The 13,568-nt window shown below is 55.1% G+C and overlaps 1 protein-coding gene across 7 annotated transcripts in view; it reads right to left on the bottom strand.

Annotated features, from left to right (window-relative positions):
- The window catches only part of PSD4 (pleckstrin and Sec7 domain containing 4), a 40,702-nt gene that overhangs the window by 14,467 nt on the left and 12,667 nt on the right, over positions 1-13,568 (bottom strand). For 6 of the 7 annotated variants that reach the window (XM_036873433.1, XM_036873429.1, XM_036873427.1 and 3 more), the window contains exons 2-5: positions 4,576-5,661; positions 3,364-3,489; positions 2,988-3,066; positions 2,114-2,495 (exon numbers count right to left, since the gene is read on the bottom strand). In XM_036873433.1, the coding sequence (XP_036729328.1) occupies positions 2,114-2,495; positions 2,988-3,066; positions 3,364-3,489; positions 4,576-5,550 (1,562 nt within the window). In that variant the 5' untranslated portion in view covers positions 5,551-5,661. Of the gene's footprint in view, positions 1-2,113; positions 2,496-2,987; positions 3,067-3,363; positions 3,490-4,575; positions 5,662-12,623; positions 12,696-13,568 lie in introns of all 7 variants that reach the window. The other variant, XM_036873430.1, reaches the window with a different exon arrangement.

Below are 13,568 nucleotides of genomic sequence, written 5' to 3'. Positions count from 1 at the left end.
ATGGATGGATTGTATAGTATGTGAATTATATCTTAATAAAGCTGATATAAAATAAAATAATAAATAAATAAATAAAATAAAATGAAATAGGACTTCCCTGGTGGTCCAGTGGTTAAGACTCCGCACTTCCACTGCAGGCGGCATAGGTTCGATCCCTGGTTGGGGAAGTTCCACATGCCACCTCAGGGCAGCCGAAAATAAAAAAATAAAATAAAATGATAAATTAAATAGACCCTTATGACCTCACTGTGAAAGTTAAGGATGAATGAAAGACATCTCACTGGGCCACCAAATTAAGCCAGGAAAATTAATCTCCTATAGCGTACTAAATATAAGATTAAATAAATTTACTTATGTAATATTTAGTGTCATTTACCAAGAAAAGCATCAATTAAACCTTTTTTCATTATTTACTATGAAAGTATGGTTCTCATTTTAGGTGATTTTACTTTTATTTGGGGTTGAATTAACTTTAATTTTTGGTATCATGATCCCTCTCTTTTTAGACACCTAGAGACTCTTCTGATTACTCTGAACTTCTTCAGGGACAGTGTAGCTTTCCAGCTGCAGAAGGAAGAGGCTTCTTTGGTTTCTGGCACTGCCTGAGGTTCACCATCACCCAATGACTTCGAGATGGGAGTGGAGTTAACCTTCCAGTTAGTCCAACACTAGGTCCACGACCTGAACCATCACTGGTTTCCCCTGGTCTCTTTCATATGACCACAATTTGGCCAACAAAACCCCTTCCCCATGTAAAGATCCTAGGGGCTGACAGCCTTCGTGCAGCATCCTTGGGGCAGGTAGGCATCTAGGATGGTTTTCCAGTTGGACTATTCCTACCCCTGGTCACAATTCCAGGGTTACTTAGTCCTGCTATGGACCCCAAGATCCACCGTTCCTTTGGTCCCAATCAAACCTCTCCTTGCTGCTCCAGCTTCCCCTGAGATCCGAGTCAGCACCCTGGGCCTCCCAGACACATCCTCAAATTCAAAGTGGCATGTCATCCCCACATCACAAGCTCTGACCTTCCCTCTCCCCAGACCTGCCTAGCATGACCCCCATTTTTCCCGGCACATGGCCTTGGTCAGGTCAGGTTCGCTGCACACCCACCCCCTGCCCCGGCCTCTCCTGGTGTCCAGCCGTGGACACGTCTCCCTGGCTCTGCCTCGACACATTCAAGTCCTGCCCCACGTGTATGACTGTCTGCTCTTTGGTTTCTTGTGCTACCAAACCCTTCAGTCATATAATCCTGGCTTAATAGATATTAGTATGTTAAGTCCCAGTGTGCTTTTCTCACGTCACCTGACTCCAGTCAGAATGACCATCATCCAAAAGTGTACATATAGTAAATGCTGGAGAGGGTGTGGAGAAAAAGGAACCCTCCTGCACTGTAGTGGGAATGTAAATTGGTACAGCCGCTAAGGAGAACAGTATGGAGGTTCCTTAAGAAACTAGAGTTACCATATGATCCAGCAATCCCACTCCTGGGCACATACCCAGAGAAAGCTACAATTTGAAAAGATACATGCACCCCAGTGTTCACAGCAGCACTATTTACAATAGCCAAGACATGAAAACAACCTAAATGTCCATCAACAGATGAATGGATAAAGAAGATGTGGTATGTATGTGTGTGTATACACACACACACACACACACACACACAATGGAATATTACTCAGCCATAAAAAAAGAATGAAATAATGCCATTTACAGCAACATGGATGGACCTAGAGATGATCATACTTAGTGAAGTAAGTCAGACAGAGAAAGACAAATATCATATGCTATCACTTATATGTGGAATCTAAAAAAAAAAAAAAGGATACAAATGAATTTATTTACAAAGCAGAAATAGACCCACAGACATAGAAAACGAACTTATGGTTACCAAAAGGGAAAGGGTTGGGGGGCAGGGAGAGATAAATGAGGAGTTTGGGATTGACATATACACACTACTATATATAAAATAGATAAACAACAAGGTCCTACTGTATAGCACAGGGAACTCTACTCAATATTTTGGAGGAACTTATATGGGAAAAGAATCACACCGGGTATTCTTAAATGCCTGCATAATTAGGAGGCAGGGGGTGGTTAGAACGACACTCACCCTTCTGTAGAAGTCAAGGGTACATCAGGCTGGCTGGCTCCAGCCTCGGCAGTCCTGGCTGGGCCTTCACTCTTTACTTCCTTCCCTGGGCTTGGGGCCTCTCCTGCCTTCTCTTTCTCCAGGGAACTTGGCTCTGCCCCATCCGTCTCCAGGAATGAAGGGCTTGTAGAATCTAGCATCCACGTGGGAAGAACGCTGCCCGGGGGGTGGCTGCAGAGCTGCGGGCTGCCTTCCTGGGAGGACAGGGGGCTGGGCCGGGGGCTGGGGCCTCTGGCCTCAGACTCAGGGCTGCTCGGCTCCGGCGAAGAGGCTGGGCTCCCCCAGGGGCCGGGGGACACGGTGCAGGGAGCAGACTCCTGGGCACACTCTGCATGCCTGTCACCTGAGGAGGAGTGTAGAGTGAAGCTGGCACGGGACGAGGGGCAGGCTGAGGGCCAAGGGGCAGAGCCAGGGAACAGCCTGGGCTGCCACCCCCAGCAGCTCCCCCCGTCCCGGGACTCCTCCCTGGAGCTGCACATTCTGTCCCTCGTCGGGCAGTGACCCACCACACGTAGGGACAGTGGGCAGACGACTCCCAAAACTTCAGCCCCAAGGCAACCGGGGTTTCAGGGCTTGCTAAACCACTGAGACCCAGGCATCCAAAAGGCTGGGACTTTTGTACATTTCTTCATTTACTCTATGAGATGAGTATTTTAAAACCCATTGTACTGATGAAGTCACAGAGGCAGAAGCAGGATTTAAGCCCAAGTCTGTCTGGCTCCAACACAGAACAAGGGGACCCCTTAATGACACCCCTGGGGAACGCTCTCTGTCCCCACTCCAGATTCCAAAGCCTCCAACCACCCAATTTCCCAGACCCCATATTGGATCTCACCTCTGTCCTGGGGGCGAGGAGGCCCCTGGGGCCAGGAAGGAACGTCCTTGGTCTGCCAGCCCTCGGGGCTTGGCAGAGCCTGTTGAGAGAGACACAGAGGCATCTGTGAGCCCTGGAGGCACTGAGAGGTGAAGGGGGCAGTGAAGGCACAGGGGAGGAGAGGGAGGGAAGAGGGACCATGAGTATACAGGGCCCCCCTCTCCCTGCTGTCCTCCCACCCAGACCTCACACCCTGGTCTGGGCCTCAGTTCAGAAGAGGCACCCCGGATGGGACCCACATCCTAGGGGTGCTGGTGCTGGGCCCTGGAAATCACTGGCTTCATGTTCCTTCTCTACAGATGGAAAAGTTGAGGCCCAGAGAGGGGAAGTGACTTGCCCAAGGTTGCACAGGATATGTGGCAGGGCTGGCATCAGATCCCACACGTTCTGTTTCCCAGGTCAATGCTTTGTCCACCCAGGATGCTGCAGATCGGGCAGGAGCAAGACTGTCTCCCAGAGGAGTCTAGGAAAGAAAAGGAGAAGAGAGAGGTTTGCCCAAGGGAAACTGCTCCCAGGGCCTTCCCGACACCCTTCAGGCCTTGGGGCCTCATCCATGTTCACTGACTTCTAGTCTTCTCTTATCCGGCTGCTCAGATGGCCCTGTCTCATGCAGCATCTGCCCAAGGAGGGGCTGTGCTGTAGAGAGGGTGACAGCCCCCAGGCACTGGGCTGGGCCCTGCCCTCCCAGATGAGTGCAGATGGCCAGCTCCCAGGACAGGCCTCCCAGGCCTCCCTCTGAGGACTCCCGGGGCCCTGGAGCAACCAGGCCCCAGAAAGCACATCACAGGACACAGGCATGGCTGCCCTGCACAGGGACCCCAGTCCTCTGATCTCGGGGTCGGCTGAGAGAGCTGCTCTGGTTATGAGCTCTCCCCGTTGTTCTCTGGGACCACAGAGATTAGAAAGTTACAGCCCTGCTCTGCCATCTTGAGTTTCCTTATCTCTTACGCAGAGGCCTCCCTGGGAAAAATGTGCTCACGTAACTTGTCCCTACAGCTCGTGCTAGTTGATATCAAGACCTCTGCCATTGTCACGTGGGCCTGTTCGGGTGACACTGGATACAATGAAAGATGGTGAGCTAAAAGTAACAAAATGCTGCAATCTCTCCCCAGAAGAGAGGCCTCTTAAAGCAGACGCCTCCCCACCAGGGGCAGAGGTCACCCCAGCAGGCTGACCCCTGCCCTGTTACAGTTGGGAATGTCTTCGAGGTGGGAGAGGGAGAGCCCGAGATTGGCCTGGAACACGCCGCAACCGGAGGAGCTATTTGTTCTCCAAATGTGTCCACGTGCAGCCCCTTGGAGCTGGCGAGAGGGGAGACATCTGTGCCTTAACGTTAATTGCCATCACGTTCAGTTGACATCACGGCGCCTGTAAAATTTCCTCTAATTCTGAAGGCCACACTGGGCCTGACTTTCTGCTCTATTGCTCCAGGATCCCCAGAGGCCCCAGCATCTGGGAAGAGAGTTCTGGGCCTGGCGACCACAGAGGAAGGCCCTTCCTGCCGTGTCCCCACGCACAGCCTGGGGTTGGTTCCCAGGGCTCTGCTTACCTCGCTCTCCTCCTGGCCGGGAGGTGCTGCGGGAGCCCCCTCGGCGGTGCCCAGCACAGCCCAGGAGGAGGAGTGCAGCCTGTAGGTGGGCACAGGGAATGGCGGTGTGGCGTGCCCGCTGGCATCCACTGTGCTGTCCCCCAGATCCGGCTCACTGCCCAGCTCCCACAGCACGCTGCCTCCTGGGGGTGAGGGCTCCAGGGTCTGCGGGGTCTGGGGCCCGGTCCTCACATCTGCGCAGGGATCTGAGAACCCCCAGGAAAAGCGTGCTTCAGACACACTGGGGTCCAAGGAAGGGCTCTCCAGGAAGAGGGGGTTGTCAAAGAATATGCTCTCCTCCTCGGGACCCCACTCCGGGGACAAGTCTGGCACGCCCTCCCTCGGCCATGCCGGGTTCCGGTTCTCCCCTTCGGGCCCGCTGCTATCTTCCCCCGAGGCCTCGTGCACGTCCACGGGTGGGCTGGGGTGGAGGCCTGAGTCCCGGGGTCCCGCCGGGCTGGAGCGTAAAGCGGGGAGGTCGGGAGACGCCGTGGGGAGGCAGCATCTCAGCTCAGCTCTGATCCCTTCCGTCTTCTCCAGCTCCTCCTCCAGGTCCAGGACGCACATCTGGGCCTGCAGGATGCCCGCCCAGAACACCACCTGGGTGGACATGCTCTGGCTCTGGTTTGGGCTCCCCAGAGGATGGCTGTCCCGGGGTGACCCGGGGGATGCTGCTTTCTGCCCTGCCCCCTCCTGGGAAGAGCCGCTCCCCGGATGCGTGGGCTCTGGGCTGGAGCCCCTGGGATGAACATCTCGCCTCGTGGAATCAGGAGGGTCAGAGGCCCAGGTCTGCTCCCCGCAAGGTTCGAGAGGGTCAGGGTGGCCGCGTGTCTCTCTCAGGTGTGCTCCTGGGTGGAGCTGCGTGTGGTCTCCCAAATAGATGTCGAGAAATTCCATGGGTTTGGGGTGTTCACAGAGTCCGTCGTCGCCCATCATCCACAGAGTGCAAGCTGCACAGGAGTCCCCAAAAGCATCCGCCTTCACAAGCCCATTGTGTAGATTAGAGGGAGCACCGGCCAGGGGGGTGACTGGGACCCCACATCTACCCTGGAAGTACCCAAAGCAAAGGCAGGTTAGCACTGGGCTCTCAGCCCCTGGAAGCGCACGTCCAGTGAGTTACACGTGGTTTCGAGTGCCTGCCACATCCATAGCCCGGGCCAAGGGCCACTGCCCTCCGCAGCCCTGCGGGGATGAGGAGGGTACCATACACGCCGTCTGACCCACAACTGCAACTGCTCGCGCCAGGGCGGCACCCGCCCCAAAGACACTCGTCTGTTGGCTGAGGGTGGCCCGAGTGGCTGAGCTGAAAGAGGTGAACTGGGCAAGCCAGACCCTTCTTTGGGGACCCTGGATTGGAGAAGGTCAAGGCTAAGATGGTTGGTAGCAGGTGCAGAAGGTGGAAATGTCTCAAAATAGCGGGAAGGTAGCAGCAAACCAAAAGATGGATGGGGAGACCAACGTACGTGGGAGCCAAACAGATATGGGCCAGAGGTGAGGGGAATGGAACAGACTCGAGGGAGAAGCAGGCAGCCAGGAAAGGAAGGCCGCAGCTGGTCTTGTTTCCCCTTCCCAAGGCTCCTGTCTTTGGGGCCTGCATCCTCACCACAGCTCACTGGCCGGTTCTCAGTTCCAGCCACGCAGCCTGGCTCAGGAGGATGTTTCAGCCCACGGGGCGGACCTGGGCTGCACGGGGAGGAGGCGGCTGCCCTCTGGGGAGCGGGGAGCTGGGGCCGCCCCACACCTGCTCAGAGCTGCCCGCTGCATCGGCCACATTGGCACTCTGAGCCGGGCCTAATCGGACGCAGCCAAGGATTCTTGTGGGGCATTTTCCAGAAGCATGCATCTCCATCCCCTGCACGTGGTCCCCAGGTTACAGGGCTTCCGGGGTGGCCCTGCTTCTTCAGAACAACTGGCTTGTTCTGATCCTGTGGACACTGTGAAACTCATAACTCGACCTGTTTTCCCTCGGTAACTGGCCCTCAGGAAGTGTAGGTCAAGTCCGCAGGCCCTATGCACGCATTTCCTGTATTGAGTGCACCCCAGACCACGTCACAGCTTTTATTTTCCCTTTGCCTCACTTTCCTCACTCACAGATCTCTATTTTGAGGACTGTGTGTGCGTGTAAGCCATTCTGAAATATTTGGCGGAACAAAAGCACACACACGCGTGCACACACACACACACCCCTGCTCCTGACTTGTAACCGTGCGTAACTTCCTGATACTCACTCCCACCTACTTCATGGCCCACCACGAGACACTCAATCAACGGGAACACTCAGAGCTGGGAAACAAAGGCTGGGTGGGGTCCTTCTGTTTAAGGGCACCAAGAAAGCTCGGCCGGGCACTGTTCCTTCTTTCAGGAGGCGCCCGAGAGACGAGAGAAAGGACCCACACGAATTTCAGTTTCTAATTCCCCTTGAAAGCATCCTCCCAAAAGTCTCTCAAAGGGTAAGCTGGGACGAAGTGAGAGAGTGGCATGGACATATATACACTACCAAATGTAAAACAGATAGCTAGTGGGAAGCAGCTGCATAGCACAGGGAGATCAGCTCGGTGCTTTGTGACCACCTAGAGGGGTGGGATAGGGAGGATGGGAGGGAGGGAGACGCAAGAGGGAAGAGATATGGGGATATATGTATAACTGATTCACTTTGTTATAAAGCAGAAACTAACACACCATTGTAAAGCAATTATACTCCAATAAAGATGTTAAAAAAAAAAAAAGTCTCTCAAAACCAGAATCCCTTTCTGGGCTTTTACTTCTCCCTCTGTCCCAATCCTCACATTCCTCACTGTGAGCATAGCAAGAATCTGTAATTGCTGAATTGGGGCCTCAGGATTCTGAAGCTTTAGCCCCCAGGAAGGGCCCATCTACCACTGAGTTCTCAGCTGGCCTCCCCAGTAGACTGAGGCTTCCCAAGAGGTGGGGCCGTTTCTTACTTTTAATCTTGTATTTGATGCTCTGAGGCCAGTAGATTTGAACTCTGCTCCTCCTGGGTCTCCAACCCCTTTAGCTCAGCTTCAGCCATCATTCGAGGCTCTTCCTCTCCATCCCAGGGCAGAGCCCTGCTATAGTCCTATCACCAAGAGGGAGGGAGGGAGTGCACCCAGAATCCATTGTCTATACTCCGGCAAGCCCTCTGGGTCCAACCTCCCTCCCCAGGCCTGCCTGGAGAATGACCAAGTGTGAGTAAGGAGGTGAGACACCCCCCCCACCCCCCACCCCCCCCACCACCGCAGGCTTCTCAAGCATCCAGCCCTTAGGATACAGGAAACTCTGGGAAGGCAGCTCCATTTAGGAGATGGTAGGCAGAGGTGCCGGGAAGCACCTACTTTACAGGCACCTGAACACGAGGCATCTCCACCTCCCTTCCCAGACCCCTTGACCCTCCCTCCCTCCCTGCCAAGACCTGGTCTATTTGTGCCTAGCTGGCTCCCCTCTGGAAACACCCCACCCCGTCCTCCCTCCTCCACACATTCCATCCGATGTGTGCCCGCCTTAGGAGCCTCACAGCATTCTGCCCAAATGACATCAACTCTCCTCCTCTCATCAGTGAATCACTTGACAGGAAAGTTCAAATGCCAATAATGGGAAGGGGAAATGGTGGGCAGTGGCTGGTGGAAAGGGTGCCCTGCAATTTTTAACAAGATAAGAGTCCCACACGTCCCTCTTTGCCAATAGGTCCTTATAAATAAATATGTATATGAAACAAAGCAGCCATACAGGTAAATGTTAATGACCATGCTAGACATAAACGAGGATTGAATTGGCCTTCCCAGAAGAAATGGGGTCTTCCTCCATGGATTCAAAGGGAAAGAAAAATCAGAGAAGCTGTAGCAGCTTTCCAGAGACCAAAGAGAAGACAACAGATGTCTGGGGCCTGAGGGGAACTGAAGGACCCAAGGGAGGTGAGGTGGGGACTTGGGGGGGAAGCAGGGACAGACAGATCCAGCACGTGGTGGGGAAAGAGGTGTGTCTGCACGCCATCCCTCTCGCTCTTATTTCAGAGCATTTACTCCACAGCGTAATTTCTAGTGTGTTAACCCACGTGGTTCTAGCTTGCCTTCCCTTCCCAAAATGTAATCGCCAAGAAGGAGGTTCTCTGAGCTTCTTGCTACTGCTGTCTCGCTGTGGGAATGGTGACCGACAATCGCTTTAGTGACCAATTGTGTTATACCCACTCCAACTTCAAAGTTCTGGTGGTATATCGTTATCCTCTAGTTCCAGTGGTTAGAAAGTTGAGGGTTAGTGTTGACTTGAGAAGCTCAGGACCACCCATGAGACACCTGGGGTTGCAGAGGCTGGTGGCGGGTGTCCTGGTTCCAGGCAGACAGACAGGTCCACATGGTGCACATGGGCTCTCAGTAGACTTGTCACATTTAGCAACTAAACAATAGAGGATGCCCAATACTGGGGACATATTTATACTGAAAACGGACTCACTATTTATCTGAAATTCAAATTAAGCTCTGCATTCTGTCTTGTATCTGACAACCCAACCCTATGTCAAGAGTGCCCCGCCCCTGCGGTGTGCCACTCATCCAGCTCAGGCTTTGCAGCCCCAGACTCAGTCTTGTGAGCTCAGTCCCACGAGTGAGACACGTGGTGACATCGCCTTCCTACTAATAAGGAAACAAGGCTCAGAGAGCTTCAGAAATGTGCCCAGGGAGCTCAGCTGGTGGGTGGGGACGCTGGGATCCGAACCCAGGTCTGTAGCTCCCTTAAGCAGCACTCTCTCTTCCCACCCATAAATCAATTCTTTTGGGCATTCATGGATTGAACGAAGCACGAATTTCTTCTGATGCGGAGTCACTTTAATTCACCTCTTTCCCCCACTGTTCAGGGCCTGCCTGACTCAGAGGTGGCACTCCAGAAATGTTTGTGAAAATAAGAGGAAAGATGGAGAGATGGAGGGATGGATGGGTGGGTGGATGGATGGATGGGTGTATGGGTGGGTGGGTGGATGGATGGATGGATGGAAAGGTGGAAGGAGGGATGGAGGGATAGTTGGATGGATAGATGGATGGAGGGGTGGATGAATAGATGGGTAGGTGGATGGGTGGATGGATCCTCAGAAAACCCCCTCCTCAACAACCTTACTACAGGACTGGGGAGACTGAGGCTTGGAGAAGGAGATTTAGCCTCATTATGACATGAAGACTTCCCCCTGAGGGCCAGTCTGGCCATGAGCCAATCACACCTTCCTTCCAGGAAGCCCAGAACGCTTAGCGCAGAGCTTTTCCAGAGGTGGCTCCTGCCAGGCCAGCCCAGCACCCAAAATGCTCATCTGGGTTCTGGCTCTGAGGCAGTAGCTGGACAGAGAGAAGGAGACTTCAGGACCCGTTCAACCACCTTGTCTGTGCTCTCCACTAGAAATGCGAGTTTAAGAAGTTTCCCTTTCTCTCTCTCTCTCTCTCTCTCTCTCTCACACACACACACACACACACACACACACACACACAGGAACTGGGGAGCAGAGCCTAGGTCTCATGTGTCTAGCATTTTCTTGGTTTACCTTTCTTTTTTCACCCTTGATGCTTAGTGATATGGCTTTTGAAATCCCTCAGGCATCTTAACCAGAACAAAGGCGGGAGAAAGTGTCTGCCACAGGCTTCTTAGGTAGGCTTTGTTATCTCTGAAATGAGTAGCCCTTCATTTTTCTAAGCATCATGATGGCTCAGGAAGAGAAAACTTTTAAGGAAAAGTTCTGGAAGAAGTGCAATGGCTCTTTGGAATCCAAAAAAATGCTTTGAGTCCAGAAGCCAGTGAGAGGAAGGATTAGGGAGGAAGCTGAGGATGGGGCTGGGGGAGAGAGCCAGCGCTCCACCAGGCAGCCCCCAGGGCTCCTGTCTTGAGCCAAGTAACCTCTGCAGGGGCTGAGCCTGCATTAGCTGATGGGAGATAAAGGTCACAGAAATCCACGGCTGGGGGACCAGGGGGACATAAGTCCCTCCCACCACCACCCGACACCCGCCCTGGGCTTCAAGGCAAGGTCTTTTTGATCTTAGGGCAGGAAGGAGCCCAGATGGCACCTGGATCATCCTTTTGAGAGTGGGTTTGCTTTCCACCCCCTGCTTGGGCACAGAGCCTGTGCCGAGCTGCTGAAGGCCATGGGAGGCGGCGGGGAGAGCCTGCCTGAGTGTGAAAGATGACAGCGTGAATGCCTTGCATTCGGCCCCCACTCGCCCTACACCTGGAGGCTCACAGACTAGACTCAAATCCTAGCTACACTGGACGAGCCATGCGACTCTGGTCCAAAACTTCACCTGGTTCCTTGCCTGTGAAAGAAGGAAATAAGATGGATAAAGCTACTTGAGAGGTTTGCTATACAATGGGAGGGGGTCTGAGTGCTAATGCTGGGCCCGGTCCTTAGGAGGTGCTCAGAAACACTACGTCTTGCTCAGATTAACTTGGCTTGCAGCCAAACAAACCACCCTCCCTGACAGCACGGACTCAGCCCAGTGGGCTCCCTCAGTCCCCCAGGAGTCGGCCCGGGATGTCCTATCTGGAGTGTGCATCTCTCTCTCTCCCTTTAAGCTTCCAACTCAGAAAACTGCTTCCTTTTGCCCTGGAAATGTTTCCTTCCTATGCAAAAAGCAAAGGCTCCTGGCCCATCCAGGGATTTAGGAGGTGACCTGTCCTGTCCCTCAGCAGCCCTGGGCGGAAGCCAGGTTAAGGGTGCTGCCCCAGAGGACAGCTCCCCGAGCGTCTCCGGTTTCAAGTTGCAGGACAGACGCCCCTGCCTGAACCTGGGGCCAGAGCACCCAAGGTACATGAGTAGGGGCCACCCCACATCCTGCCCACACGGAAGGAGGCTTCATGCAAATGTGCAGAGAGAGAGAAACACACACACACACACACACATACACCCACACACACAGAGTTGGTGGTGAGAACCCTGAGGTGGGGTCAGCTGAGACTCAGGCAGAGACAGAGAAGGGAGAGGGCAGAGAGGACGGGGGGAAGGGGGGGCGGAGAGGACCAAAGGATCTCCAGAGAAACTACTGCCTGTGAAGCGCAACAAAGGCTCAGGGCCAGGCTGGGCGTCCCTCACCCCTTCTTGGATCTCCCCCTCCCACTACAAAGAGCCTAGAGCCTGGATTCTAGAAGAGCCTAGGCTGGTTCCTTATCTGTAGAGGAGGGAGCCCTGTGATGCCCTAAAGCCCTGGGAGACAGGCCTCCTGGCTGAGGCCCCTCAGTCCTCTGGGGTACTTATTATCAGCTGATGACAGGTCGCCCTCCCCAGCCTTTTAGCACAGGACTGACTCCACCCACAGGATCTCAGGCCCTAGAATAAGGGGGCAGTGGCTGAGATGAACAATTACAACTAGGAGGCCTGACGGTGTCCCAAACAGGGAAGCCTTTGAGAGTGCGCTGGTTCCTGTTACCCAACAGGTCGACAGGCCTAAACCAGAACGGCCCAGGCGAACAAGCGAGCGCTGGGCCCCTCCCCTCAACCCGTCCTCCCTGCGGGGGCCTGAAGGCAACATGGGGCTGGGAACCCCAAGTCCGAGCTCCTACGGTGACCGCACCCAAAGCTGCGCCCCCTCCAAAGCCCCAGCCCGAATGGCTTCCTTCTCTCCAGGGTCGAGGGGTCAAGGCTCATTTGGGGCCTGTGGCCACATGAGCCCCCGCTGGGTACCAGTCTCAGCAGCCACCAGGGACCTGGGGAGGCTCACAGGAGCTTTAGGAAGGAGGGTCCTTGGCCACTTCATGACTGCAGACCCCCAGAGGCTCCGGGAAGGCTGGGGTACGTGGGAGCCAGAGCAGGAATCACAGAAAGGGCCAGATTGGGAGGGGGTCGGTTGACGGAGAGGAGGAGGGGGAAGGACAGGGCTGCAGCCCAAGGCCGGGCGCACAGCAGGTGCACACGCAGGGGCCTACGGAGCCCTTCTTCCTGCCCACCTGCCCCGGCGGTCACCACAAGGGCCCACACGTGACTCTCCGCATCCCCGCCCCCCGGCGCCCTCCGAGCCCCCCACCCGAAGCAGGCCCACCCTGCTCACCTCCAGAGGACCCGGGAAGGGATGCGTGGGCCCGGCTCCCCGGGAGCGGTCCTGCTGCCCCGTCCGTCTGGCCTGTGAATGGGGAACGTGGCGGCTGCAGCTTCCGACTTCCGTTCCCCTCACCACACTCACCCCCCTGCTGCCCCAAGGCCTCCGGGGCTCCCCAGCTGCGCTGCACCTCACACTTCCTGCCCCGAGACAAGAGCACCCGCTCCCAGGCCCGGCGCCTCTGGCCCCAGCCCCCCGCCCCTGCTCCCGGGGGTCCCCCACCCTCCGCGCAGCCCCGAATCAGGGGCCTGGGAGAAAGAAAGAGGAAGGCGCAGCGCCCCAGACTGTGAGCACGCCCCGTCCCTCCTCCCTGAGGCCTGTCACCAGGTTCTCATCTCTGCCCAGCTCTCAGGTCCTGGCAGGGCACTCGGTGGGACTCGGGAGGGCCCTGGGGCTGGTAACTTTTCTTTTTCCCTCAATCTGTGTGTGGCTATGTCTTATGTAGGTAATAACGGCACCTGGTATAACTGTCCTACAGTGACAAAGGGTTCCCCAAAAGCCCCTGAGTCCCCCCCTCACTTACATTATGAAGTGTTACTATATCCATTACATGGATCCAGAGGCAGACTCAGAGAGGTAAAGCCACTGGCCATGGTGGCACAGCTGGGAAATCACAAAGCTGTGGTTAGAACTCAGAGCATCTGACCACAGGGACCGACTGTCGTCCGTCTCCCATGGCTGAATTCCCAACGTACGTCTGCAGGCCACAGGCCACAGGGGTCCAGGAGTCTGAGTCCGAGGCTGGGGGAACCAGGCTCACCGGACTGTTCTGTCCTCCCTCCGCACAATCTATTCTCCAGTCTCAGTGACCACCAACTTCCCTGCTGAGGGTCCAAAGACCCCGCCCCCCTCCCTGAACGCTAGTCCTCATAAATCCAACCGCCCAGAAGACTCCTC

The sequence above is a fragment of the Balaenoptera musculus genome, chromosome 13 (genome assembly GCF_009873245.2).
Source record: "Balaenoptera musculus isolate JJ_BM4_2016_0621 chromosome 13, mBalMus1.pri.v3, whole genome shotgun sequence".
Taxonomy (NCBI): domain Eukaryota; kingdom Metazoa; phylum Chordata; class Mammalia; order Artiodactyla; family Balaenopteridae; genus Balaenoptera; species Balaenoptera musculus.
Note: the sequence above shows the minus strand (reverse complement) of the source record. Positions and strands in the feature narration are given on the sequence as shown.